Source organism: Callorhinchus milii, unplaced genomic scaffold (genome assembly GCF_018977255.1).
Source record: "Callorhinchus milii isolate IMCB2004 unplaced genomic scaffold, IMCB_Cmil_1.0 Scaffold1, whole genome shotgun sequence".
NCBI lineage: Eukaryota > Metazoa > Chordata > Chondrichthyes > Chimaeriformes > Callorhinchidae > Callorhinchus > Callorhinchus milii.
The window spans coordinates 220,551-245,087 of record NW_024704742.1 but is presented as its reverse complement, the minus strand read 5'-3'; the positions used below and the strand labels follow the sequence as shown (position 1 = coordinate 245,087).

Below are 24,537 nucleotides of genomic sequence, written 5' to 3'. Positions count from 1 at the left end.
GAGGGGAAAAAATGCTCACGTTAGCAGATAGTTATACTAACAGATAGTTATACTAACAGACAGTTATACTAAAGATAGTTATACTAACAGATAGTTATACTAACAGATAGTTATACTAAAGATAGTTATACTAACAGATAGTTATACTAAAGATAGTTATACTAACAGATAGTTATACTAACAGATAGTTATACTAACAGATAGTTATACTAACAGATAGTTATACTAAAGATAGTTATACTAACAGATAGTTATACTAAAGATAGTTATACTAAAGATAGTTATACTAACAGATAGTTATACTAAAGATAGTTATACTAACAGATAGTTATACTAACAGATAGTTATACTAAAGATAGTTATACTAAAGATAGTTATACTAACAGATAGTTATACTAACAGATAGTTATCAGACAGTTTATCTGAAAATTAAGCAAATTAGTTGCTGTTATCAAGACAATAGATTCCCTGTCTTGTTTTGGTTAAATCCCTAAATAAACAAATACATAAACAAATAAATAAATAGTGGATAGAAAGACATTTAATAATAATAATAATAATAAGTACTAATGGCAGTCTCTGGTGCAGGACCTCGTGCCATCGACAACATCTCAAGGCGCTTCATGGGCTGTTCCTGTAAAGTACAATATAATATATATCTTATCCCTGAGGGGGTGACGGCGGACACCGGGAGCGCCTCGGGACGTCCTCCCGACCCTGAAGCCGTTGGAAACCGTTACCGTGTGTTTTCAAACCCGCTCCTTGTCACCCGCTCGCGGGCGCCCCCATCGCCTCCTCTCCGATCAGCAGCAGGAACGCCCACCCGTCACTCCCACCCCTCGGCACGTGATCAGAGTCTCTCTCCCTCCCGACTCCCCCCCCTCAACCCTTCCGTCACCTGATCAAAGTCTCGCGCTACCTGGGCACGGGATCAGTCCTCTTGCCTCCTTGACACCCTGAGCGCGTGATCAGAGCCTCCCAACGTAGGCACCTCCCCTCCAGACACGTGATCAGAGCCTCCCAACGTAGGCACCTCCCCTCCAGACACGTGATCAGAGCCTCCCAACGTAGGCACCGCCCCCCAGACACGTGATCAGAGTCTCCCAACGTAGGCACCGCCCCCCCCGACACGTGATCAGAGCCTTCCACCGTAGGCCCCCCCCCGACACGTGATCAGAGCCCACCTCCTGCGCAGCTTCCTATTGACGTGTGAGGCGGCCGCCGCGCAGCCGCAGTGCTGGTGTGAGGCGCTCTTGTGGGGACGTGGCCTGAGCTTCTGGCAGTGAGGAAACCGACATCAGGTAAACGCTGAGGGCGCCGCTCCTGCCGCGGGGATTGGGAGGGCAGTGGGGGAGAGAGAGGGGGGGAATGGTCACTCAGTCACTGAAAGGAAATGATTCTTTTGTGGGTGTTTTAAAGCGACTCCGGGAAAACATTGGTGAAGGGACCAAAGCCACTGACTGACTGTCTGCTGTGCACAGGTCAGTTTCAGGAGCTTTAGACAATGGTAACCAGGTGAGAGGTATTCATCATAATAACAATAACAATAATAATAATAATAATAATCATTGCATCTCTGATATAGCGCTTTTCACGTCCTTGAGACGTCTCATATATTATAGTGAGTGGTGTATGGGGGAGGGGGAGATACGCTGATTTCTCCTATTCCCCCCCACCCCCCCCCCCCCCCCCACACACACACACACCATCTCCAGAGGAATCCAACATAAGGGAATATGGTCTTAAAATTAGAACCAAACTGCTTCATCCAGAGAATAGTGAAAGGGCATTTTTCTTTAGATCAGTTGGAAGTCCAGTACAATCCGCATAAGTCGGATCTGCGTATATTGTATAATCGCTGAAGTCATTTAAGTGCTCCCAAGATGCCATCCAGCGTGAAGGCACAATCTACATGCAGTTTAATATTGCAGTGCCCAAACCACACTCATGATCAGCAATCAGATATTCAACAGGGAGACGGATAAAATAAGTTGGAAAGCGAGGTTATCAATGGATCCGGATCAAAGATGCGGCAAAGGGGTGCAATAGATTTGCCTGATTTAATAAAACGATTGAACACATTAAATGGCCTCTTGTTCCAATGTTACCCAAAATTGAGGAAAATTATGTATTCAATTAAGACAAAAATGTGGTAATTTTAAATTGAATTACAGTGGTAGTACATTGAATCCATGGTGAAAGTCTACAGTGGTGAAAAACATTGGAACTGGAACGTATAAATTCAATTTCTCATTTAAAATCATTACTGATGAAAGAGCTCCAGAATATATAAATATATATGTTTGAAAAGGGATACTCTATTGTTAACATTGAGGTTGTAGTCTCTTGGCTTGCTCACCGTTCAATGAAGTGCTGAGTTTATTTCTCTTGGTTCCTCTATCTGAGGAGCCTTGAGAGTAGATTATTCACTATCTGTATAATACTGTACCCCATTAACGGTACCTCATCCATAAGAGATAATGCCATTATTGAAACCACCATTATCAATTTAGGAAACTGTTAACAGGGCTATGGTCTGTTTGCAAATTTGTATTGTGTTTCTGCTTTTGCTATGCATTGTGAAATGTATTTTTAATCTTGAGATTGTCAGTCAGACCACTGGATACAATACAAATGGTAATCCTGAGGGCTACTGGGTAAATGTGTACTTTGAAAATTAATATCTTTGCAGGAACACCAATATTATATTCTTCCATAATTTCATTAGAATTATAAATGTGGTAATTATCTTATTTCTCTTACAGGATGATCACAGACGTCCAATTAGCAATCTTCGCCAACATGCTAGGAGTATCCCTTTTCCTGCTTGTTGTGCTGTACCACTACGTTGCTGTCAATAATCCCAAGAAAATGGAATAATGGATTAGACTAGGTCTATAACAGTCTGATGGGTAAGGAAATACATTTGTGTAGTGTAAAGATGTGAACTTTGCCTGGAGAATTTATGTACAGTGGAGTCCTGTAGCTCAGTGGTTAGAGCACTCGCTTTGATTGCGAGAGACCTGGGTTCGATTCCCGGCAGGGTGAAACCTTGGGCAAGTTTCTTTATTCCACACGCTTGATAATAATCCCTCAAACAAAAATTGGTCATTTCAATCCACGATTGTTTGTGGGACACTGCTGTGCGCAATTGGCTGCCGCATTTTGCCCACAAATATACAGTCAATTCACTTTACAGTCTATTCTGTGAAGCGCTTTGAGACGTCGAGAAGACATGAAAAGCACTATATCAAATGCAAGGATTATTATTATGTAAATTTATGTAGGAATATATGACATTTATTACCAATTTTAAATATGTGGTGACATTTTTAATGTTGTACCATAAATCTTCAGCTGAAGGATCAACACCTCCTGTGATTTACTGGTAGTTTTATGCTTTATTTTACAGATTGAAGATTGGGACCAATGAACAGTGGAATTGTATGAAGGATTGGAGCGAGAATGATTGATGCTGCACAGTGCAGATTAGACTTTAGAAGACTGCAGTACACTACAAGAACTACATTAAATGCTCCTTGTCCTGATAACTGTTTGTGAATAAATCTGTACAATAATTTGTTTAAAAATAAAAGTCATACTTGTTATTTTGAAATTCCCTGCGTAATAAAATATCTATAGTAATAATTAATTGTAACCTGGAGCAGGAGAATGGACACTTGCTGTCTGTAATCAAACAGATGGAAAAATAATTTCAGATTTCCAGCATCTGCAGTATTTTGCTTTTTGGAAAAGTAGTTTGCTGGAAGATACAGCTCAAGGATCAAGAGAGTTGCATGCCTCATAGTGTGACACAATCAATTATTTTTATATTCTCTGGCTATCCTATTTATTAAAACATTCAGTAGCATACGATATTACAGGGCTTTGGATAACTCACACTATAATAGCATATTCTGGATGACATAATATGAACATAGGCCACTGCTAAGTAGATTATATTTGTGGGTTAATCTTAACACAACTACGTTATCAATAAATTATGTGCTGCTGAAGCTATCATAAAAGCTGTGATTCCTTTTGTGCTCTTCAGAATGGCACTGACATAAAGTCCTAATGATTGTAGTGTTTAGCAAGTTAGTCGCAACTATGAATAATCTTAAAGTTTAAGTTCAATCTTTCAAGTTAATATTTGTTTAATCAAAATTACTAGTTTGTTTTGATTATCTTTCCTGTCCTCAACAGCATCAAAGCAAACCACAACAGCTGCAGGAATGCAGGTGAGGCCTCCTAATGTTGATTAGTTAGATGTTGATAAGTGAGCAACAGTAACCCAGAAACTATTTTTGTTAGGAATAAATGATAAAAATTATTAATGTGTGCCACATATTCTGAGTTTGAATACGTTGGTATTAAAAACACCTTGAATTCCTTGATCTTTTACCCCAGTTCTCAACAATACCTCACTCCATTTAAAACACTCTTAAGCACAAGAAATTGCCAATGTTTGCTTTGGAAGTGTTCAATTCAGCCAGTTTGACATAATTGCCCCTTAATTTGTTGTTTATGTCGCCATCTCGACACTGATCAGGTGCTATATCAAATGCAAGGATTATTTTATTTAAATCGGGCATCAAAGGTTAAGTGAATGAGATACAGTTAGTCAGATTTCTTTCTATAGGTGCTGTAAACGTTGCTTGAGAAATGTGGTAATGACCCCGCTGTGTTTAATAATAATAATAATAATAATAATAATCCTTGCATTTGATGCAGCGTTTTTCACGTCGGGAGGACGTCCCAAAGCGCTTCACAGAACACACTGTAAAGTGAATTGACTGTATATTTTGTGGGTGAAACGCGGCAGCCAATTGCGCACAGCAATGTCCCACAAACAGTGTGGATTGAAATGACCAAATTATCTTTTTGGAGGATTATTATTACCCTGGGATAAGCGAGGTTTCGCCCGCCAATTGAACTAGTCCATTGGCGAGGCTAACACTGTTAGGTTCCCTGGTAATAATAATACTCTGTGTGTGCGTTTGTGTGTGGATTGATTTTTTCGAGACATCTCAAAGCACTTCACACTTTATACTTTACGATATACTGTAAAGTGTGTGTGTATTTGTGGGTGGCGGAGTGGCGTCCCCACAAACAGTTGTGGTTGAGTGACTTTTTTTTTGGGGATTTTATTACCCCCGGAGGACCGGCCAATCTAACATGGGGGTACATGTGGGGGGGGTGGGTGTGTGTGTGGGTGTGTGTGTGGGGGGGGGTGTGTGTGTGTGGGGGAGTGTGTGTGTGTGTGGGGTGGGTGTGGGGTGGGGGTGTGGGGGGGAGTGTGTGTATGGGGGAGTGGGTGTGTGGGGGAGTGGGTATGTGTGTGTGGGTGTGTGGGTGTGTGGGGGGGAACTCGCCTGAGGTTTGGCCACAGCAGGGAATCGCAATCTGTTGGGCTGATACTGTAAAGAGAGAGAGAGCGAGTGATACTGTGCCCCCCCCCCCCGGGGGCTGTTGTGGGGGGTGTGGGGGGGGGTCACACACACACTGAGGGACAGCGGCGGCGGCTGTTGTTTTCGGGGCGGGAGTGACGGGAGGGGCGGGGCCGCTCGAACAGCCAATCAGAAGTTGTTTTGAATGTGGGTGCGGCTGCCGCCCGTCCAATGGTTTGCGGCGTCAGGAATCTCCATGGCGACGGGATGAGCGCGGCCCGGCCCACAGGACAGCCCGGGGGGGGGGGGGGGTCCGCCCCGCGCTGGTTGGTCGGCGGCAGCTGCTGACTCGGGAAGTGTTGGGACCGCAGGAATGGAGTTAAATCTGAACCGTGTGGATTACCTGCAGGTGAGGCCGGGGCTCGGGGGGGGCTGGGCCGGGGGGTGGGGGCTGCAGTCACAGTATAAACACAGGGCCACAGCAGCCTGTCTGGGGGCAGAGGCTTCACTAACATTAATAGCCACCATCCCCGCTGTTAGACCGCGCGCCTGATCACCTCTCAAAGGTGCAGAGAGACCATTCATTTTGCGGGTGGAATGGGGCAGCAACACCGAGTCCTGTAGCGCAGGGGTTAGAGCACTCGCTTTGTGAGTGAGACACCGGGTCCAATCCCCGGGGGGTCAGTCAGGGCGAGACCTCGGGCAGTGTCCTCACTCCACACACAGAGCCTAATAATATTCCCTCCAAAACCAAAACAATAATAAATTGGTCATTTTCAATCTACGACTGTTTGTGGGACATTGCTGTGCGCAATCGGCTGCCGCGTTCGCCCACAAATATACAGTCGATTCACTTTACAGTGTGTTCTGTGAAGCGCTTTGGGACGTCGAGAAGACGTGAAAAGCGCTATATCAAATGCAAGGATTGTTATATATAAAACACACCCCACAGCAACACAGCAACACACCCCACAGCAACACTCCACAACCAGCCACCGAGTAAATGACCAGTTTTATTTGGGGAATGGTTGACCAGGACACTCTTCTCTCTTCAAACAGTGTCACGCGATCTTTAATGTCCACCTCGGTTTTGCTGTCTCACCTGAATGGCTGCACCTCCGACAATACAACACTAACACGGATCAGTTTATTACGATTATTCAGTAACTACTCTGCTTTATTGTTATCGCAGGTGGGAGTGACTTCCCAAAAGACCATGAGGCTGCTGCCTGCATCTGGAAAGAGAGCAACCCAAAAGGTTCATTTCTGTTCTGTAGTTCTGTTTTGAGGAATAATGATAATAATAGTAATAATGGTAGATTATAAGAATGGTAGATTTCTTCAGGAATGAAGTAGAATGTTTGAGTTCTTAGCGGAGATATAAAGCAAGTGTTTATATTTTGATAGCATCGGAATGTTAATTGCAGATTTGGGATACAAAGTCAACCATAAAAAAGCATATCATGTGACCTTTGAAAAAGCCATTAGTCCACTGGAAATGAGTGCAATTCAAGTCAATGTGGATGTAAGTGTAGAAGAAGGAGACAGAATCTTGGCTTGATACTGTACATCTACCTTAGTATGGATCTATTTGCTGTATGTTTGTGCCTCTTTGAGCTCGAAACCTCTATTATCAAGCTAAGATTTTTATGTCAGCAATTCTGCATTTTACTAAATGGCACAGTCTGATTTTTAAAAAAAAACTTTTATTGAAATATCTTTCAATTGTACAGTCTTTTAAATGTTGTTTTTATTCTTGAACGTTTAGGTTGTCATTGCAGATCATGATGGAGTGATTTTCTGTTTCGGGATGAAAAGGGGAGAAGCAGTGGTAAGCATTGTTTTCAGTTTGTTGCTTACATAGAGAACCTTCAATGTAATGATTGGAGAATAGCCATGCATAGACTGACTAGATAATCAGGAATATTTTGCATCCTGGGCCTTATTTCATACTTTGCTGATTTGGGATTATTTGCCAGAAATTTCGCAAACTGACATTTGAAAACTGTCCATCACAAAGAGTCACGTTAATGCAACAAATTTGATATGTCCCGTGTTTACTTTGTGGTTAATATACAACAACAACAACAAGATTCCATTTATAGAGCGCCTTTCATGTCGGGAGGACGTCCCAAGGCGCTGTACAGTTGGGTTAGGACCCGAGCAGAGGGGAAATGGTCAGGGTGAGGGGAGGGAAGGAGGGAGCGAGGAGGGGGTAGAGAGTCGAGAGGGGAGCTGAAGGCACGGTCAAAGAGAAAGGTCTTGAGACTGACCTTGAAGGAGGAAAGGGAGGAAGTGAAGGTGAAGGCACTGGGGGATGGAGTTCCAGAGCCTCGGGGCTGAGAGGCTGAAGGCCACCGATGGTAGGGCGGTTGGGGCGGGAGATGTGGAGCAGACCGGAGCCAGAGGAACGGAGGGTACGGGCAGGTAGGTAGGCGGATAGTAGGTCAGAGAGGTAGGAGGGAGTGAGGCCGTGAATGGCCTTGTAGGTGAGGATGAGGATCTTGAATTTGATCCTCTGGGGGATGGGGAGCCAGTGGAGGCGAGCGAGGGTGAGGGTGAGGGTGAGGGTGGGAGTGAGGGTGAGGGTGGGAGTGATGTGGTTGCGGTGTCTGGTGCGGGACGGTACACGAGCTGCATGGTTCTGGATGACCGGCAGTGTGGAGGGAGGGCCGGGAAGGCCGGCGAGGAGAGAGATCCCATAGTCCATCCTTGAGGTGATAAAGGCGTGGACCAGAGTTTCAGCCGCGTGAGGGGTGAGGTAGTGCCGTAGTCTGGCGATGTTCCGGATTTAGTATTTCTAATAACAATAACAACATGTATTTACATTGTGCGGGTTATCGTCTTCGAGCACTTAACAGTGGCGGAGCTTGACACCGAGTCGGGAGAGGAGGGAGGTGAAACCTGATTTATGACATTGGCTGGAGCAGATAACTCTGGGAACTCCAGTGAGCTTCGCACACTCTGTTAGTTTCATATTATTATTATAGGGATGTCTTGCATCCAGCTCATCACTAATATTAAGCAGTAACATTACCTAACAATAAGTAGGAACCTGGTCGTTAGTTGCTTTTCCAGGGATAATAATCCCTCAAATAAAAATAATTATTTGGTCACTCAATCCATGCCTGTTTGTGGGACACTGCTGTGTGCAATTGGCTACCGCGTTTCACCCACAAAATATACAGTCAATTCCCTTTACAGTCTATTCTGTGAAGCGCTTTGAGACGTCTCAAAGACGTGAAAACCGCTACATCAAATACAAGGATTATTATTGTTGTTATATTTGAAGCAATTTAGTTTTCTTTCCATCAGAATGAACTCAGCGCTAAAATTGCGTGCAAGTTATTTGGTCCAAATTGTATTTTTTTTAAAAAAAGTTAATAATCAGTGATTTTAAATATTGTCTTGTGATCTTGTTATTCATTAAAGGAAGGGGAGGAAAGTACTATATGTACAAAATTCGTGATTTGTGAGTTTAATTTGTGAGTTTAATTGTACACAGCCAGTATTCAAGACCTTACCAGGACAAAAGGTGTCTAGATTGGAGCTCGGAGGAGCGATTGGTACACCACAAGAGAAAATCTTCATCGCCACTGGGTCAGAAGTCCGAGGTTTTACAAAGAAGGGAAAGCAGTTCCTGTCATTTGAAACTAATCTCACCGAAAGCATTCGAGCTATGTAAGTGAATTGCATCTGCTTGATTGGATTTGGAAATGAAGTTTCCTCCCTCAGGTTCACTCCAATAGATTCTCTCTGAAATAACCATATTTTTATCTATGCAGTAACAGAAACAGCTTAGATATATATAAAGCCATTCACATGGGTAGCATCTTAGAGCGCTTAAAGACTCAGAGTGCAGTAGTCCTCCTTTTCCCACCCCTCCTAATCTTAATTCCCAGCTCAGGTCCAAATCCCCGACTGTCCAGCGCCTTGGGACATCCTCTCGAAGTGAAAAGAGCTACAAATGTAATTTGTTGTTGTTGTTCTTGTTTTTCCGCCCCCAGTGATTACTCTTCGGATTTTGTTCCTGAAGACACTGACACATGCTTGTGTATAGTGCCTCAGGCGGTAGCTTGCTTTAACCTCGAGAAGGGAGGACTTTCTAACAAGGATAGAAATCAGAAGTTGGAAACTGGCTAATTTTCTCCCACCTTCTTTTCCTAGCCCATGGGCACGGAGGCCAATTTTAGTCCTCCTACTGCTTAGCTGAAATGGTATAACTGCAAACCTACATTCTTCCACAACTGATTCGCTTAGTTGTATGTTGCACAACAGCCTTATCAACAGCCATTGGGAGAGCTTCTGGAAATCATTTTTAACAAATAATTATTTCCATTGCTAACAAAACCATTCATATGTACAGAAATAAACATATCAGATTTAGGTTATATAGACATGAATTATTCACTATCTACTATTCCTTACAGGCATGTGTCTGGGCCAGACCTTTTCTTGTGTGCAAGTTATATCTATAATCATTACTGCGACTGCAAGGATCAAGACTATTACCTTTCTAGTGATAAGATCAATGATATTACCTGCCTTCCGATTGAAAAATTGGGCCGCATCACACCAATATTGGCCTGCAAAGACCGAGTTCTTCGGGTTTTGGAGGTATTACAACAGATACATATCAAGTTATTTGTTAAATTTGTTTCAGTATCAACTTCTGTTTCTGTGCTGATGTTAATACACCGTTATACAGCAGTGGTGGCTAACCAAATACATTTTTCTTGATTGAATATTTCTTAATTTATGACCACACCTTAAATATCACTACTCATTAGCTACTGGAAACAAAATATTGATTTAACACAGACTTACCTAGACTAGTGCGAATGTTCAGTGTGCTACTTCTTGACGTTGTGGGTTCTACAGAGAATATATGAGCATGACAAAAGTGGTACATGAAAAATAAAACTTGTGTGAAAAACAACAGTTTGGCAACTGTAATTAATATCTCACCCAAACTCAAAAACTAGTAAATATGACCACTGTTTCAAAATGGCAGTGTCCATGAATAGATAACTTCTTTGATTACATACACTGTCCAATCCTCCCACAGATTCTTTGCTTTCATGGTAGTAACTCTGCTTTACTATACTTTTACTAGACTCGCACTTTAATTTGTTCTCATTTTCAAAACATTCCATTTCATTGAATTCTGGAAATTAAACTTGTGTCGAAAACTTCTGTAATGGTTTCTTGCTATGGTTTCATTTTTGAAAGTACTGTATTTATTGTATCTTACCAGGGATCAAACTTGTTGTATGAATTTGAGGTATCTGGAGAACCTACTGTCCTGGCATTACACAATGGAAATGGAGGTAACTGTAGTGCAAAATCTGTATGTTATAAACAACAACAACTTTCATTTATATAGCGCCCCTTAATGTAGGGTAGTGTCTCAGACATTTGTCTTTTACTGTCCATAATTCCTAGATTGAAAAGTGTTTGAACAGCATGAATTGTGGAAAAAGTGCTTGTGACTGAAGAGATCTCAGAATGGACCCAAAGTCTCACAGTACAGGGATTTCCCTACAATAAAACTTAGTTTATAGTGTGGATATTTTTCCCTGCAGTTTCGTGGCAGTTATCTTTTTTTTTATCCATCTAAAATACTTTGATACTTAGTACAGGAGCATCAATGAGTACTCAGAACTGCTAACTCTTCCTGTACTTTTATTACCATTTTTGCTTCAATTATTGTGTCTGAAATCAATCATTAATTTCTTCATGTTTGAATTATGAGAAATTGGATTGGTGTCAGTATGTCAGAAGGTTAATTTAACTCAATAAAATTAACATTGGTTGTACCTACACCTTTATTTTTCAGAGCTTTCAGACATCTTCCCAACATGAAAGGTGCTATCTAAGTGTAAAATGTATTGTATACTGAAGGCATTTTTCTTTGACATACTCAGTTTTCTTTGTAACTGTAGAAATGCGCAAATAATGCTCCTTTTGGAAGTCCTGCACCACATGTCAATGTGTAACTTTCTGTTTACAGGGAACTCAGGAGAAGAGATTATATATGGAACATCGGATGGGAAGTTAGGATTGGTCCAAATCACAGGAAATTCTCCAGTCCATCTTTGGGAGATGCTTAATGAAAAAAAGAGAGGGGGTACGTAAGGTTTTAACATTTTCATTTCTGAAACATTGGTTTGAGATGCTTTATGGTTGAGTTTGCCTGGAACATTTATTTGGAGAGAAAAAATAATTTTATGGAACCATAGTTCCAGGGGCACTGCACTTAACCATAATAGTCCTGTGGGAGCTCCCCTGACTTGCACTCTTTGCAGTGGCATTAAACAATGGGAATGGGCTGAGTAATGAGAGATTATTGTTGTGATTTCTCTTACAATTTGGAAGCTAAATGAGCAGGTTAGCTTTGCCTCATCACTCCTGGAGGTGCAAATTATACGGATATTAAGTGAGGATTGGATATAGCTGCTAAGGCTCATCATCTGAAGTCACACACTAGGGTGAGGTACCAGAGGATAGATGGCATCTGTGTTACCGTATTTTGGCATCAGTCAGTGCCTTCAGTAGAAGGGGGAAAAAACAACCTAATGGATAGTTGAGCGAATGTTTTAAACTTCAGATGACTTCCTGGGAGGACTTTTAAAACTGCAGTTTAATTGTTAAGTTTGCAGTGGTTCAATGTGAAAAATCATAGCAAATTAATGCAAATTTCATAATGTAACTATTAATAAATAAGTGGCATTGAATGCAGAAATTAAACTTTTTTTTGTGGACTACAGGTATTCTGTGTATCGACTATTTTGACATTTTAGGGGATGGAGTCAAAGAGCTACTTGTTGGCCGAGATGATGGAATGGTGGAAATTTATGCATTTGATGCTAACAATGAGCCTGGTCTTCGGTTTGAACACGTAAGTTTTCCTTCCACTGGACAAATATTTCATTATGTTCCTGCATACAGAGCTCACATCTGACTTATGTAGACTCCTTTATGATTAGAGATTTGTGTTTGTTAGTCTAGAGATATAATTGAGCTGGTGGAAATTCTACATTTTTATGTTTAGTGCTGTAACATTGTCCTGAGTTTTGGTACTTTTTATATTGACTATATACTAATAGTCTAATCAGATGTTGAGTATTTTTAAATATAACCACCATTGTGTAAGTGCACAAACATGCTCTGCTTTGGAGTACCAGGAAACAACATCTTTCCTCACTGTTCTCAACCTTTTGATCTTCTGATCTCAGAGGCCATTGCTAAGAATGCACTGAATACTTTTCATTAGTGTTATAATGAAATAATAAAGTGAACTTTTCATTATGTCGATAAGTTATAATATATTATAATACAGGTGGTATTAAAGATCCCAGGCTAAACATCTTCATTTTATTAAAGAACAGGAGAAAACTGGGAATACACTTTTACATCTTGCTGGGGGAGTGGTAACCAAATGAGAATAACATCAAATGTAAGGAGAATACAACTTCCATGTCCACTCGAGGAATAAATAGCTGCATGTCTAAGTAATTGTAATGGACTGAGCTGTATCTTTGTTTAACTTGCATCTCTATATTCTAGGCATTGTCTGAGAGCATCACTTCGATTCAAGGTGGCTGTTTTGGAAAGGAGGGATATGATGAGGTTTTGCTAGGCACTTATACAGGTATGAGAGGAAAAGAAAAGAAAATTCTGTTAAGATTCCATTGGTTTATATGCAGCCCTCTTTAGAGCCATTCTTTAATTAAATGAAAAATTTGTTGGGGTTCCCTTGTGATAAACTGGCACATAATAATCTTTTGTAGAGCAGTTCCATTTATCCTATAAATCATCCAAGGGGGGAAACCAAAGGAAGTCAATGTCATACCTATCTAATTGAGTCTGTCTACATGTTTAATGGTAATGGCATTTGCTCCTGGTTTGAAATGTTTAACATAATTTTAGTGACCGAGTTACTGCAGAAATTGGAAAAATTAAGTTGTTCTTGTCAGCCTTAAAGTAAAACCTACAATTGATGCATCTTATCTGAGTTATTCTGTCTTATTATCTCAGTTCCAAGATCAACAGTATCCGTGTGAAGATTTCCATCAGAAAGAGTGCAGTACTTTACTATTTTGTAGGTATAGATCAGGGTGGTCCAACTTTTTGGCTGCTGAGTGCTCGAGGTGTATCTGCGGGGGCCACTTAAACAATACTTTATCCTGATTGACCAGTACCATTTCAGGCACAGCCTGAGCCCCTGGTGTCTGTCTCCTGCTTGGCTCAGGCCCTGAGCGTCACCGGTATTTGCTCGTTGGACAATGAAGTTGGAAATGGTTCTTGGACCGGATGAAATCATTCCCCCGAGCCGGATGCGGCCCATGGGCTGCCGGTTGGACCACCCTGGTTGGCTGATGTGTGTTGAATTGATGCCCTTTTTATTTGTATGATGATTGTTTCATAGGTTGGGTGACTGGGCTTACCACAGAACCAATTCAGAAAGAGGTGGGTCCTGGGGATGAGGTGAAGATGAACCAGGAGATGCAAAACAAGGTCCTGAATCTGAGGTCTGAGATGATAGTTTGATTTTTACTTTGGGTTAGCTCTTTGGTTGTCTCCGGCTTCCTGCTTGTCCCTCGTCGCCTCCGTTCCACCATCTGTGTCCAGCCACAAGCCCCGAAATTCTGGAACACTCGCCCTCAAACCCTCTGCCTTGCCTCCTCCTTCCCCATCTTCAGGTCGAGCATGAAGACCTTCCTCTTCGAACGTGCCTATGGTCATGACCCCACCCCCCTGGCTCGGCATCAAGCTGAGCCACTGTCAAGCACTCTTGAGTCCGCTACCCTTCATGTGGGCTGCTGTATGAAAGCAAGCTGTTGTTAATTCTGGCGATATAAAAGTAAAAATGTTAGTTAGGAAGTTAGTATAATAAAAGCCTGAAGAGATCCAAGTCAGATCTATATAGAGGAACCTTTAATGAAATAGATCTTGTTGAACCATTTATGTAGTAACCAGTTCTGATATAGATTACATTCAGATTGTGCAACCCCTTTTTCTTACCTAGCTGAAATTGATCTGTACTCCTTCTGTTTCACAGAGCTGATTTGGAATAGCTCTAGTTTTGCCACGCCTGTTACACTTAAGGGGCCTGGATAAGATCTATCTCTATTTTGTAACTGTTTCATGTAAGGCTCACTGTAGGATCCTTGTCTTCCCTCATTACTTAGAGTGGAACTGGAGCAGTTACAAGGGAAGTTGCTTCAGGAGCGTGAGAAATACCAGCAATCGGCACAGTCCAGCGGTGCAGTTTCAGCAGTGCCCGTGTTCAGCGTAAATGATAAATTTGTTCTGAATCGTGATGATGCAAGCTATAGTCTCATCCTGGAAGTGCAAATGGCTATTGACAATGTGCTGCTCCAGGTAAGAGCTGCTGTGGACATGTTTGAGTGGGCCTTGGATCAGAAGAACATATTTATTTCTGTGGTTACCCAACTTCAATTGGACCAAGACCAGAGAGTTAGCTGCATGGGAGAGAGCAAGATCTGATGAGTTTATTCTGTCTTTCTGCACAGAGTGACATCCCTATTGACCTACTAGATGTTGACAAAACTTCTGCTGTGGTCAGTTTCAGTGGGTGTGATATAGAGGTAAGAAAATAAGATTTATTCAAAGTTCACTATAATAGTATTATTATTATTATTATTAATCAATGATCAATTAATTAATTGGAACAGTTGCTTTCCTAATTTCATCCTAGTCAGTGAATGGTAATTTTCATTATTAACATTGCTTACACTCCCTCCAATACTTCACCTTTCTGGCAGTCTGCAAATGAGGTGCACAGCAATATATTAAAAAAAGTAAAATTAGTAAAATATTAAAGTTCAAGAGGCTTTGGTCGTTCATGTGGAATGGTGTTTGACAGGGATATGTGTTTTATCCCTGCTGAATTGTAACAGTAAATTATGCTATTCACATTGATAAACTCTTTATTTAGTGATGGGTTTGCGTAGAGTGATTTTATAAAAATAATAATACTTGCATTTGATTTAGCACTTTTCATAATAACGGGACATTTCAAAGTGCTTCAGGATTTACTGTAAAGTGTAGTGACTATTATAAGTAAAAAATTTCTCACAAGAGAATTTTTTTGCATAGAATAGAAAAGTTCTCATAATCTATTGTGGAAGTATCAGCTCTGATAGAAATGCAGGTGGATAATAGCTGATTAGGCTCATAATTATAAAATGAGCCTATCACCCCAAACTCCCCAAAGCCTAGTAGATCGAATTCAAGATCCTCATCCTCACATTCAAATCCCTCCACACCCTCACCCCTTCCTTCCTCCGAGATCTCCTGCAACCCTATCGACCCAGCCATGCCCTTCGCTCAGCGAACATCAGCCTGCTTCATGTTGTCCGCCCTCTCTGCCCTATCATCGCATTTTCGATCATCTTTTTGCTTCCCTCCCCCCTTTTCAACTCTCCCTTCCATCCCCATGGCTTGGGTGTCTACCCATCTGTAAAAAGTGCTTCGAGACATCCTCCAGATGAGAAAGGCACGATATGAATATAAACTGCATTGTATTATTGTAATCTATATAAACACAGGTTAACATTCACAGAGCAGCAGTAGTTCCAGAACAAATATGGGTTGAGTTGAGATTGATGCTTTTCTTGGATCTTGAAGACAAATCCTAAACACTGATATTTTTTAGTAGGGCGAGATAGTGCACAGCAGTGCCTAGCTGTTGATAAATCCAGTATTCAGGACTGAAAGATGCTAAAGCTGATGTTTATACAGGGCTTCTCGTTGTGATCCAAACTCTCTTGCTTGTCGGCCTCCCCAACTCCTCCCTCCATAGGCTGTAGATTACCCAGAACTTCAAAGCCCTCCATGACCTTGCTCCCCCCACCTCTGCTCTTCCCCCACCCTCTGGATCTCCTTCCCGCAGGCCCTCCGCCTCGCCCCCTCCCTCGCCTCCTTCAAGACCAGTCTCAAGACCCTCCTCTTCGACTGTACCTTTGATCACCCTCCTTCCCTACCTGCCCTCCACCCTCCCCCCATCCTGACCTCCAGCTTGGGTCCAAAATACTGGTTGTCCAGCGCCTTGGGACATGAATGGCGCTATACAAATGTAATTTTGTTGTTGTCACTTTCCTTTAGTACTGGTGCACTTTTTGCTTTATTGTATTTGTCACAGCAGAATGGGAACTTTCTTCTCGCTACTTATCGATGCCAGGCCAACACCACCAGACTGGAGCTAAAGGTATGAAGATAATAATAATAATAAAGATGCCTTGTAAAGTTGAAAGTATATTTTACTTCCTCTACAGCAGCTTTAAAGATTTTTGGGCTTGTACTACTTTGTAGCAGTTATAACTTTGTAATTTCAGTGGCAGATGGCAACTTTAATTTGCCTTTCAGGAGTGTTTATTTTATTTTTTAAACAGATTCGCTCCATTGAAGGACAGTATGGAATACTACAAGCCTACATTACCCCTCGTCTCCAACCTAAAACCTGCCAGGTTCATCAGTATCAGATCAAACCATTGTCTCTTCACCAGAGGACACATTCGTTTGATCAAACCAGGTAGGGTAATAGAAGTGATGGGTCGGCCAGGCCCTTTTGACAATCTTCTCTACTGAGTGAATTTTCATTGCAGATCAGAGCAGCCTGGATATGGTGACAGATGTGGTCAATAGTTTGCTTTATAAACAACAGTATTTTAATTCATCTTATACTTCAACTTCAGATATCACAATGTGTTTTCTTGCGTAAGGATATTCAGACGTCTGCCAGTACTGAGTTTTCACATAAATACTTTCAAATTAGTTTTTTTTTCTTGTAGCCTAAAATTTGAAAGAAAAATCCTACTTGTGTGTGTACCTACATTATATATATATATAAATATGGCACTTGATTTTTGGCTTTTTGGGAATTTTCCGTCCTCTTCAGGCTATGTTCAGTAAGATAGACTATTTTATGCCTGCGGTTTAGTGAGTTTCTCCCACAAATATACAATAAATTCACTTTACAGTATATTCTTTGAAGCACCTTGGGATGTCCTCCTGATTTGAAAGGCGCTATACAAATGTAATTTTTGTTGAATTATCTGCCACAATTGGGACAGACCCGATTATAAATGAGCAAACAGTGTGGATAATCGGATATATTTGGAGGCCTACATGAAAGAGCTTGCCACAGACTAGTAACCTAGAGAATGTACTGCAGGTGTCTGGACAGATGATTTAATAGAGGATCTCTCAGTTGTTGAATGTTTGATTACTAATAAGTGTAGAGTTAGTCTGGTTTAGATAAGGATGCATCTGAACATATGCTTAAAATTTCATCTCACAAATAAAATTGGTGCAAATAATTTATTTTAGAAAATTAGCCAAAATTATCATGAGAAATATTTTTCTGATTGAGGGAGAAAATCACAAAGTAAGTACATTGTTTCCAGGAGAATGATTTGTGCTTCTCTTTCTTTCTCTCCTTTGCCTTAACATAGGCCAGTGAATACACTGACACTCACAGGTCAGTTCAGCTTTGCTGAAGTTCATTCCTGGGTTGTATTTTGCCTGCCTGAAGTACCAGATAAAGTTCCAGTCGGCGACAATGCCACATTTTACTTTCAGAACACCTTCTTGGATACCGAGTTGGAATGTTACTACAAGTAAGAGATAGTACTGCCCCAGATTACTGGCAAATAAGTGAGCTAAACTTGTTGGCATCATATAAATATTGCACCTTTTGTTTGTCTTTGTATAATATGCAACTCTTCCAACCCTTCCAGTCTTCGTCCCCCACTGCAGCCATCTGCTCTAAACCCATTCCCCTGCTCTGTTCCTGTATCATTTAATATTTTCCTCAAGTATTTATCTAATTCCCTTTCAAATGCTCTGATTCTGCTGCAGAATACTTTCTGTTCTGTCATTTTGGACAATAAATGTCGTAAATTGGTGTCAGTAGAATCATACAGCACAGAAGGAAGCCATTCAGCCCATCGTGCCTGTGCCAACTCTTTGAAAGAGCTATCCATTTAGTCGCACTCCCCCTCTCTTTCCCTGTGTAAAGTATTGTTTATTGGAAATGTTAATAAAGTTAACTTGGATTTCTTTTTGAAAGATTTCTTTTTGATAAATTCTTCTCTTTGAATTTCATTGATTTCAGAAAAGGTGAAGGATTGTTTAAGTCTGACAACATCTCCACTATTTCCATACTGAAGGATGTGTTAAGCAAAGAAGCAACAAAGAGAAAAATCAATCTCAACATTTCCTATGGTGAGAATCTCTTCAGATTCAATCTGTTGGGTCCTAGAGTTCAGTTATTTATATCATGTTAGTTTTGTAAATTTTACCTAATGTCATTCATGTATGCGTGTCTTTCTTAAAGAGATTAATGAGGAATCAGTAGGCCACACTTTAAAACTGATCCATCCCAAACTGGAATTTCAATTGCTGTTGGCCAAAAAAGTCCAGCTGATTGATGCTTTGAAGGTAAGTTACATGCCTGATGTAACAATCCAGTTGAGAAAAGCAAAATATAGTTTTCTGAAGGACACAACAACCTTTGTACAGTGTTCTGTTTTTCTTTATCTAACAGCGTGCGTGATACACATGTTCTAATGATGGAACAAAGTAGACTGAAGCTGTAGTACTACTGTACTGACATTCTGGGCAGGAATGATGGAGTCCTCCAAACATTGTTTCCCTGAGCCGGCGCTTCTCTTCCCTGAGTCTACGTGGAGGTGTCTGGTAGCAGAATTGTAAATGATAATTTAAGATCTAAAATACGATATTGGTTACAGGAGTATCTAATAGCTGCGCTGTGTCACAAACAGTGATTTCTGCTGGTAACCAGCAGCTTGTCACTCTGCCCCACTGGTACACCACTCCAATGTATTCTTCATCTATTTTCCTGAGTTTCACCTGTTTGGCTTGGTGTACTTGGTGTCGAACAACAAATTTAGTCTTTGCTTCTCACTATGTTGTTGGGACTAAAGGTTGAATAGCTAATCAGAAGGAGTTGCTATGCACTGTGTGGGGTGTCATTTTATTTGTATATATTGTAGGAACTGCGAGTGCATGAAGGGAATGTGGATTTCCTGATTCCTGAATACCGCAGTATTTTAGAGGAGGCAGATACCCTGCTGGAAGAATACAAGAAACAGCCTGCTCACCTGGAGAGATTGTATGGTAAGAATGTGAATACTGGGAATACCTGGAAAGCACACAATTTAAGATTGACCCCATTTATAACACATCCTGGGTTGCACCATTGACGGTATGCTGGAATCAGGTACACTTGTGGTTTCTCTCTGCACATGAATGCTAACACGCCAGAACTAACATTAAGTGGTTCTTGTGCAGAGCAAGCATGCACATTGCACAGGAGGTAATGGCAGCTCTGCTTACCATGCAAATGTACTTGAAGGGATATCAGCAGCAACATGATGACTTGGGAAACACTGACACAGACAATTTCATAATGAAGAGGCTGAGTTTATGATCTGAAACCACTGTGTTATAATAGGGTTGGCCTGTATTCTGATAACTACAAGTATCCCTAGAACTCTGGTTAAGAGGCTTCAAGTAGCATAGCACAACCTAGAACCAACTCCATTACAATAAATTTCTCCCCAAACATCAGCATTAGATTGCACAATTGTAAATTATTGTTGTTGTAATGTATTGAATATACACAGCCAAAGCCTGTTGATGTTCTCGAATACAAAAAAGTGAATAGAAACACATTGTAACTTGGATCATATCGTATCTTACAAAATCGACAAATGATCGGGAGTAGGAACTCTGACTGAATCATTTTCACCTTCAATGGTCTTATTTCCACTGCAGCCCCAGGTGAGATCAATTAACATAACACAGATCAGGGATTGAATCTGTAACCTTCTCCAGTCCATGTCTCACTACTGCACTGGATGTGGTCCTTAACCACCAAACTTTTGGAGGAGCTTACCATTGGGCGTTTTAAATCGACCGTTCTCACCTCCATAAACTCTTGAGGAACTTAAAAGAATGTGGACTCATTCAGCATTACCAAACTTTCTGTTTGTTGATGGTTGAAAAGAAATGTATAGTATTTTAACAGAAAGATGCAAAATGGAGCAATATCTCCGTATGTGCTCATTTAATTATCTCTTTTCTCATTCAGGCATGATAACCGATCTCTTCATAGACAAGTTCAAATTCAAGGGTACCAATGTGAAAACTAAAGTTCCTCTTTTGTTGGAAATCTTGGACAACTATGACCCTAATAGTCTACTATTATTCTTTGATTCAGCCTAGCTAAGCTCCTCAAAGCTTGCTGAAAAGTAAACTAAGGTTCATTCATCAATGATTGTGACCATTATAATGTAGTGTATTCCTGTGACTGGCAGTAATTCACTAGGAATGGGACAGACAATCTAGTTTATGGACTAGGAAAAGTGAAAGATTATACTACTTCAGAAGTATTTCATTTCTCAAACCCCACAATTGGTTTAACCCAATATGCATTAATTTGGACAAACCCCTTGTGATAATGCACAGCAAGATAATTATGTTTGTTAAAAGCATTTGAAAGAATGTTCTTGTATGTGACAGACTACATGAACAGAATACTGCAGATTTTGTGAAGTATGTGGTCTGTTAATTATTTTTCATGTTTGTGTATTCTCAAATTCAGTTTTACCTCTTCTTTCTAATAGCATTATCAGCATCAACCTGGCGCTTCTTCAGATAGCTGTTAAAGATCAGGAACTGACAATGTAATAGAACAGCTGCAGACTCAGTCCTGTGTTCGTTAGACCTGTGTATAGTAACACTGGTTCCAAAGCCCAAAGGGGCAATTGTAATAAAACCATAAAATATTAGAATTACATAACATTGGTAAGACTAGAGGACTCTAACTGTAGACATTTTGGACCAACTGAAGTAAAACTATGGTTGATGGTGAATTTCACCAATTATTATTTACATATTCTATTGTGGTTAATATTTGTTATAATGTAGGAACAAAATATAAAACACTACAGTCCTGCAGTAAACTACTGTAGTTCACAGTAATAAACTATTAATCTTTGATATAGCAGTATTCATGTTGGGAGGACATCTCAAAGCACTTCACAGGATTAACTGGAAAGTGTACTGACTATTTTGTAGGCAAATGCAGCAGCCAGTTTGTGCAGCACAATTTCCCCACAAATAGCCATGCAATGAATGACTAATTTTATCTTGGAGATTGTTGGCCAGGTGGGAAAAGGTCCCTTCTCCTTTAAAATAGCACCAGGGGATCTTTAACATCCACCTGAACAGGCAGACTGGTCTCCTGTTTCATATTCAAAAGAACCAATAGCAGTTATGACTGGAAGCATGTTATTTAAGTTTATTTGAAAAAAAACTTTGAATAGTTCATTTGTTCACTTCCATTAAGATATGTTGGGTCAGTTTACTCTTAACAAATTGTTTTCAGGAATTGTATTAAAAGCCGAGACTAAATGTTACAATATTGTTCAGTATGACATTAGATTTGCTTTTCTTTTTATTTAAACTCCTGTTTATTCATTCCACTGCTTAGAGTTATTGATGCAGTGACTTGCTATTGTTTTACTGTAAATAGGATAAGTTGTTCCACCATGAATTGGACAGTGGGGGGAAACCAGAAAAACGCACAAGGTTATGGTTGAGTGCACTTGTTATATGAATTGGTACCACATCAAACCCAATGTAATATTCACTATGCATACAGCGTATCACTCAGATATGTGTTATCATTGGATTCTGTATTAGTTGCATTACTGAATCATACAGTAATCTGATTTGCCTGTGTCCTCGCCCAAACCAGGCTCTGCATTCCCACCATCCCAGCACTTCCCAGGCTCCATTGATTCCCTGTTGCAGAATGAATCAATTTCAAGATTCTCACTTTCAAATCACTACAAACTGTATAGTTGATACCAAATGATATTTTGACATTTTGTTTTATAGAAAGTAATTTTCTTGATGTATGGCAGAATTCGATAATTCTTCAACCCAGAAAATAAATGGCTTACTACCCAAAGGGTATTTTATACTGTTCTCTGTTAATGATGAGGCTTTAAATAAGGTTGAGTAATTTAGTGAGTGATTTGAGCAGTATACAGTAAACTCCTGATACCTCGAACCTGGTTCAACTTGTCACTACCACTTAAATCATTATACTGTAATATCCCAACTGCATTTATGTATGTACTTATACATATGCCTAACTTGCCACTCCAGATAATTTGTCCCTGAGCCCTTTTCCTTTGAAGCGACGAGATATCAGGAGTTTATTCTATTGTCTATTAAACTTAGTATGAACACACAATTCACAAATTTACCACATGGTCGCCTTATTTCAAACGCAAAGGATTATAAAATAAAGGGATGTCAGTATAAACAGGATTATGTTAAGCAGAGTTAAGTAATGCTGTCAACGATGCATGTCAATTCAACTATTGTCGCTGACACTGTATGGCTCAGTAATTTTTCCTGGCCAGTTTCTCAACGGATGCGCTTCTGTTTTAACTAAAATGTCCAAATCCCCTGCCCCCCTCGCCACACGCAGAGAGAGAAAATCAAAATGTTGAACTGATCATAATTTGTTGTGAATGTTAAAAAGTAATTACAGACATACTCGCTTTTTAATAGCAGAACAAAATGAAGTGGGAGAACAGGTTGAGGAGGATTTGCACATCAGCAATTATTTCCTCTCCCGGCATCTACAACTACCAAGAGATAAAACACTAGCGCTTTGCACTTCTTCTGTTTACTCTTCTACAGAACGCATCAAAGTTGACACCTAACCGCCACCTCTCCTCTTCCCAACAGACTGTGAAACCAGCTACGCTGTGTAGCCAGTGTTTCCTCAGGAGAGTTCACAGTGGCGTCAAGATTAGTGTTCAGTTCAGTGATCCTCAGCTCATTGGGGCCACTGCTATCCAAAATTCTTGATAAATGTATACGAAAATATATTTTGTGTTGAGAGGTGAGAAGCTATGAGTAAATGGGACAGCAAATATATAAGTTAACCGAAGGCTATTTTGATTGCACCGCGGTTCTGTTGCTCACCGGCTTTCAGTTGGTTCCATCTGTTGCTTTATTGTTTGCTTCTGATAATCAGACAGATTAGCGCGGCCGTCAGTACCCACCTTCGCATTTCAGTTGGTTAATTGCGTTAAAAGCAGACCTAACACTGATACACACGCTATGAATTTAAAATGCAATCATGCGTCGTTGCGACTTGATCCAACTTGCCCCACACAAACACTTATTTGCAAGGTGTGGCAAAAGCCCCACTGAAAGATTAATATAATGCTGGGAAAGTGTACGGCACGATTCATTTCAAATTCTAACCCAGGCGAGCTGACACGATCAAACAGACAGACTGGGCGACTTCTCACGCGTAAGTGTTTTGTAGTACACCATATAGCAGAGATGATTCCAGTGACACGTTTTTTTTTATTTTTCCGTTTCTATCACCTTTTAATGTAAATGTTCTGCAAGTGAGGTCCAATAGTTGGTGATGTTTATCACAATTCCTCATGAACCATAAATAATAAGGAATTGTGATACTCTCCTGAAACCTGAGGGAAGTTTCCTTACTCCACACATGTGTCTATTTGCATCGCAGTAAGTAGGACCCCACTTGTTAGTCAATTGACAGGAATTGCTTTCTGGGTGTAATAATCCCATCAAAAACAATTAATTAATAATCATAATTTGCTCATTCAATTCACTCCAACAACAACAACAACAACAAGATTCCATCTATAGAGCGCCTTTCACGTCGGGAGGACGTGTGTGTGTGTCTGTGGGTCTCTGTGTGTGTGTGTCTGTGTGTGTGTGTCTGTGTGGGTCTCTGTGTGTGTGTGTCTGTGTGTGTGGGTCTCTGTGTGTGTGTGTGTGGGTCTGTGTGTGTGTGGGTCTGTGTGTGCGTCTGTGGGTCTCTGTGTGTGTGTCTGTGTGTGTGTGGGTCTCTGTGTGTGTGTCTGTGTGTGTGTGGGTCTCTGTGTGTGTGTGTGTGTCTCTCTGTGTGTGGGTCTGTCTGTGGGTCTCTGTGTGTGTGTGTCTCTGTGGGTGTCTGTGCGGGTCTGTGTGTGGGTCTCTATGTGTGTGTGTGTGTGTGGGTCTCTGTGTGTGGGTCTGTCTGTGG

At 40.8% G+C, this 24,537-nt stretch overlaps 2 protein-coding genes and 1 non-coding gene across 5 annotated transcripts; all 3 read left to right on the top strand.

The window, feature by feature from the left end:
- The first annotated feature begins 1,208 nt into the window (after positions 1 to 1,208).
- On the top strand, positions 1,209 to 3,616 carry ost4 (oligosaccharyltransferase complex subunit 4 (non-catalytic)). Its single transcript, XM_007908269.2, has 3 exons — positions 1,209 to 1,301; positions 2,766 to 2,912; positions 3,413 to 3,616. Exon 2 carries the CDS (start codon positions 2,767 to 2,769, stop codon positions 2,878 to 2,880), a length of 114 nt encoding a protein of 37 aa, XP_007906460.1. The 5' UTR covers positions 1,209 to 1,301; position 2,766; the 3' UTR covers positions 2,881 to 2,912; positions 3,413 to 3,616.
- Positions 2,977 to 3,048, top strand: trnas-uga. Its single transcript has one exon. It is a non-coding gene; the product is annotated as a tRNA-Ser (tRNA).
- A 2,037-nt stretch (positions 3,617 to 5,653) lies between the features above and the next one.
- Positions 5,654 to 23,271, top strand: bbs7 (Bardet-Biedl syndrome 7). Of its 3 annotated transcripts, none has more exons than XM_042337839.1 (19): positions 5,654 to 5,799; positions 6,583 to 6,648; positions 7,159 to 7,221; positions 8,896 to 9,071; positions 9,821 to 10,007; positions 10,648 to 10,720; positions 11,404 to 11,520; positions 12,161 to 12,291; positions 12,960 to 13,044; positions 13,822 to 13,924; positions 14,585 to 14,777; positions 14,930 to 15,004; positions 16,561 to 16,626; positions 16,811 to 16,950; positions 17,873 to 18,037; positions 18,535 to 18,644; positions 18,757 to 18,860; positions 19,436 to 19,559; positions 23,214 to 23,271. In XM_042337839.1, exons 1-19 carry the CDS (start codon positions 5,764 to 5,766, stop codon positions 23,237 to 23,239), a joined length of 2,040 nt encoding a protein of 679 aa, XP_042193773.1. In that variant the 5' UTR covers positions 5,654 to 5,763; the 3' UTR covers positions 23,240 to 23,271. The 3 variants fall into 3 exon arrangements, with proteins under 3 accessions (XP_042193773.1, XP_042193767.1, XP_042193764.1); XM_042337833.1 differs by lacking the exon at positions 23,214 to 23,271 and adding an exon at positions 20,536 to 22,422 and having other exon boundaries at positions 16,564 to 16,626; XM_042337830.1 differs by lacking the exon at positions 23,214 to 23,271 and adding an exon at positions 20,536 to 22,422.
- The last annotated feature ends 1,266 nt before the right edge of the window (positions 23,272 to 24,537 follow it).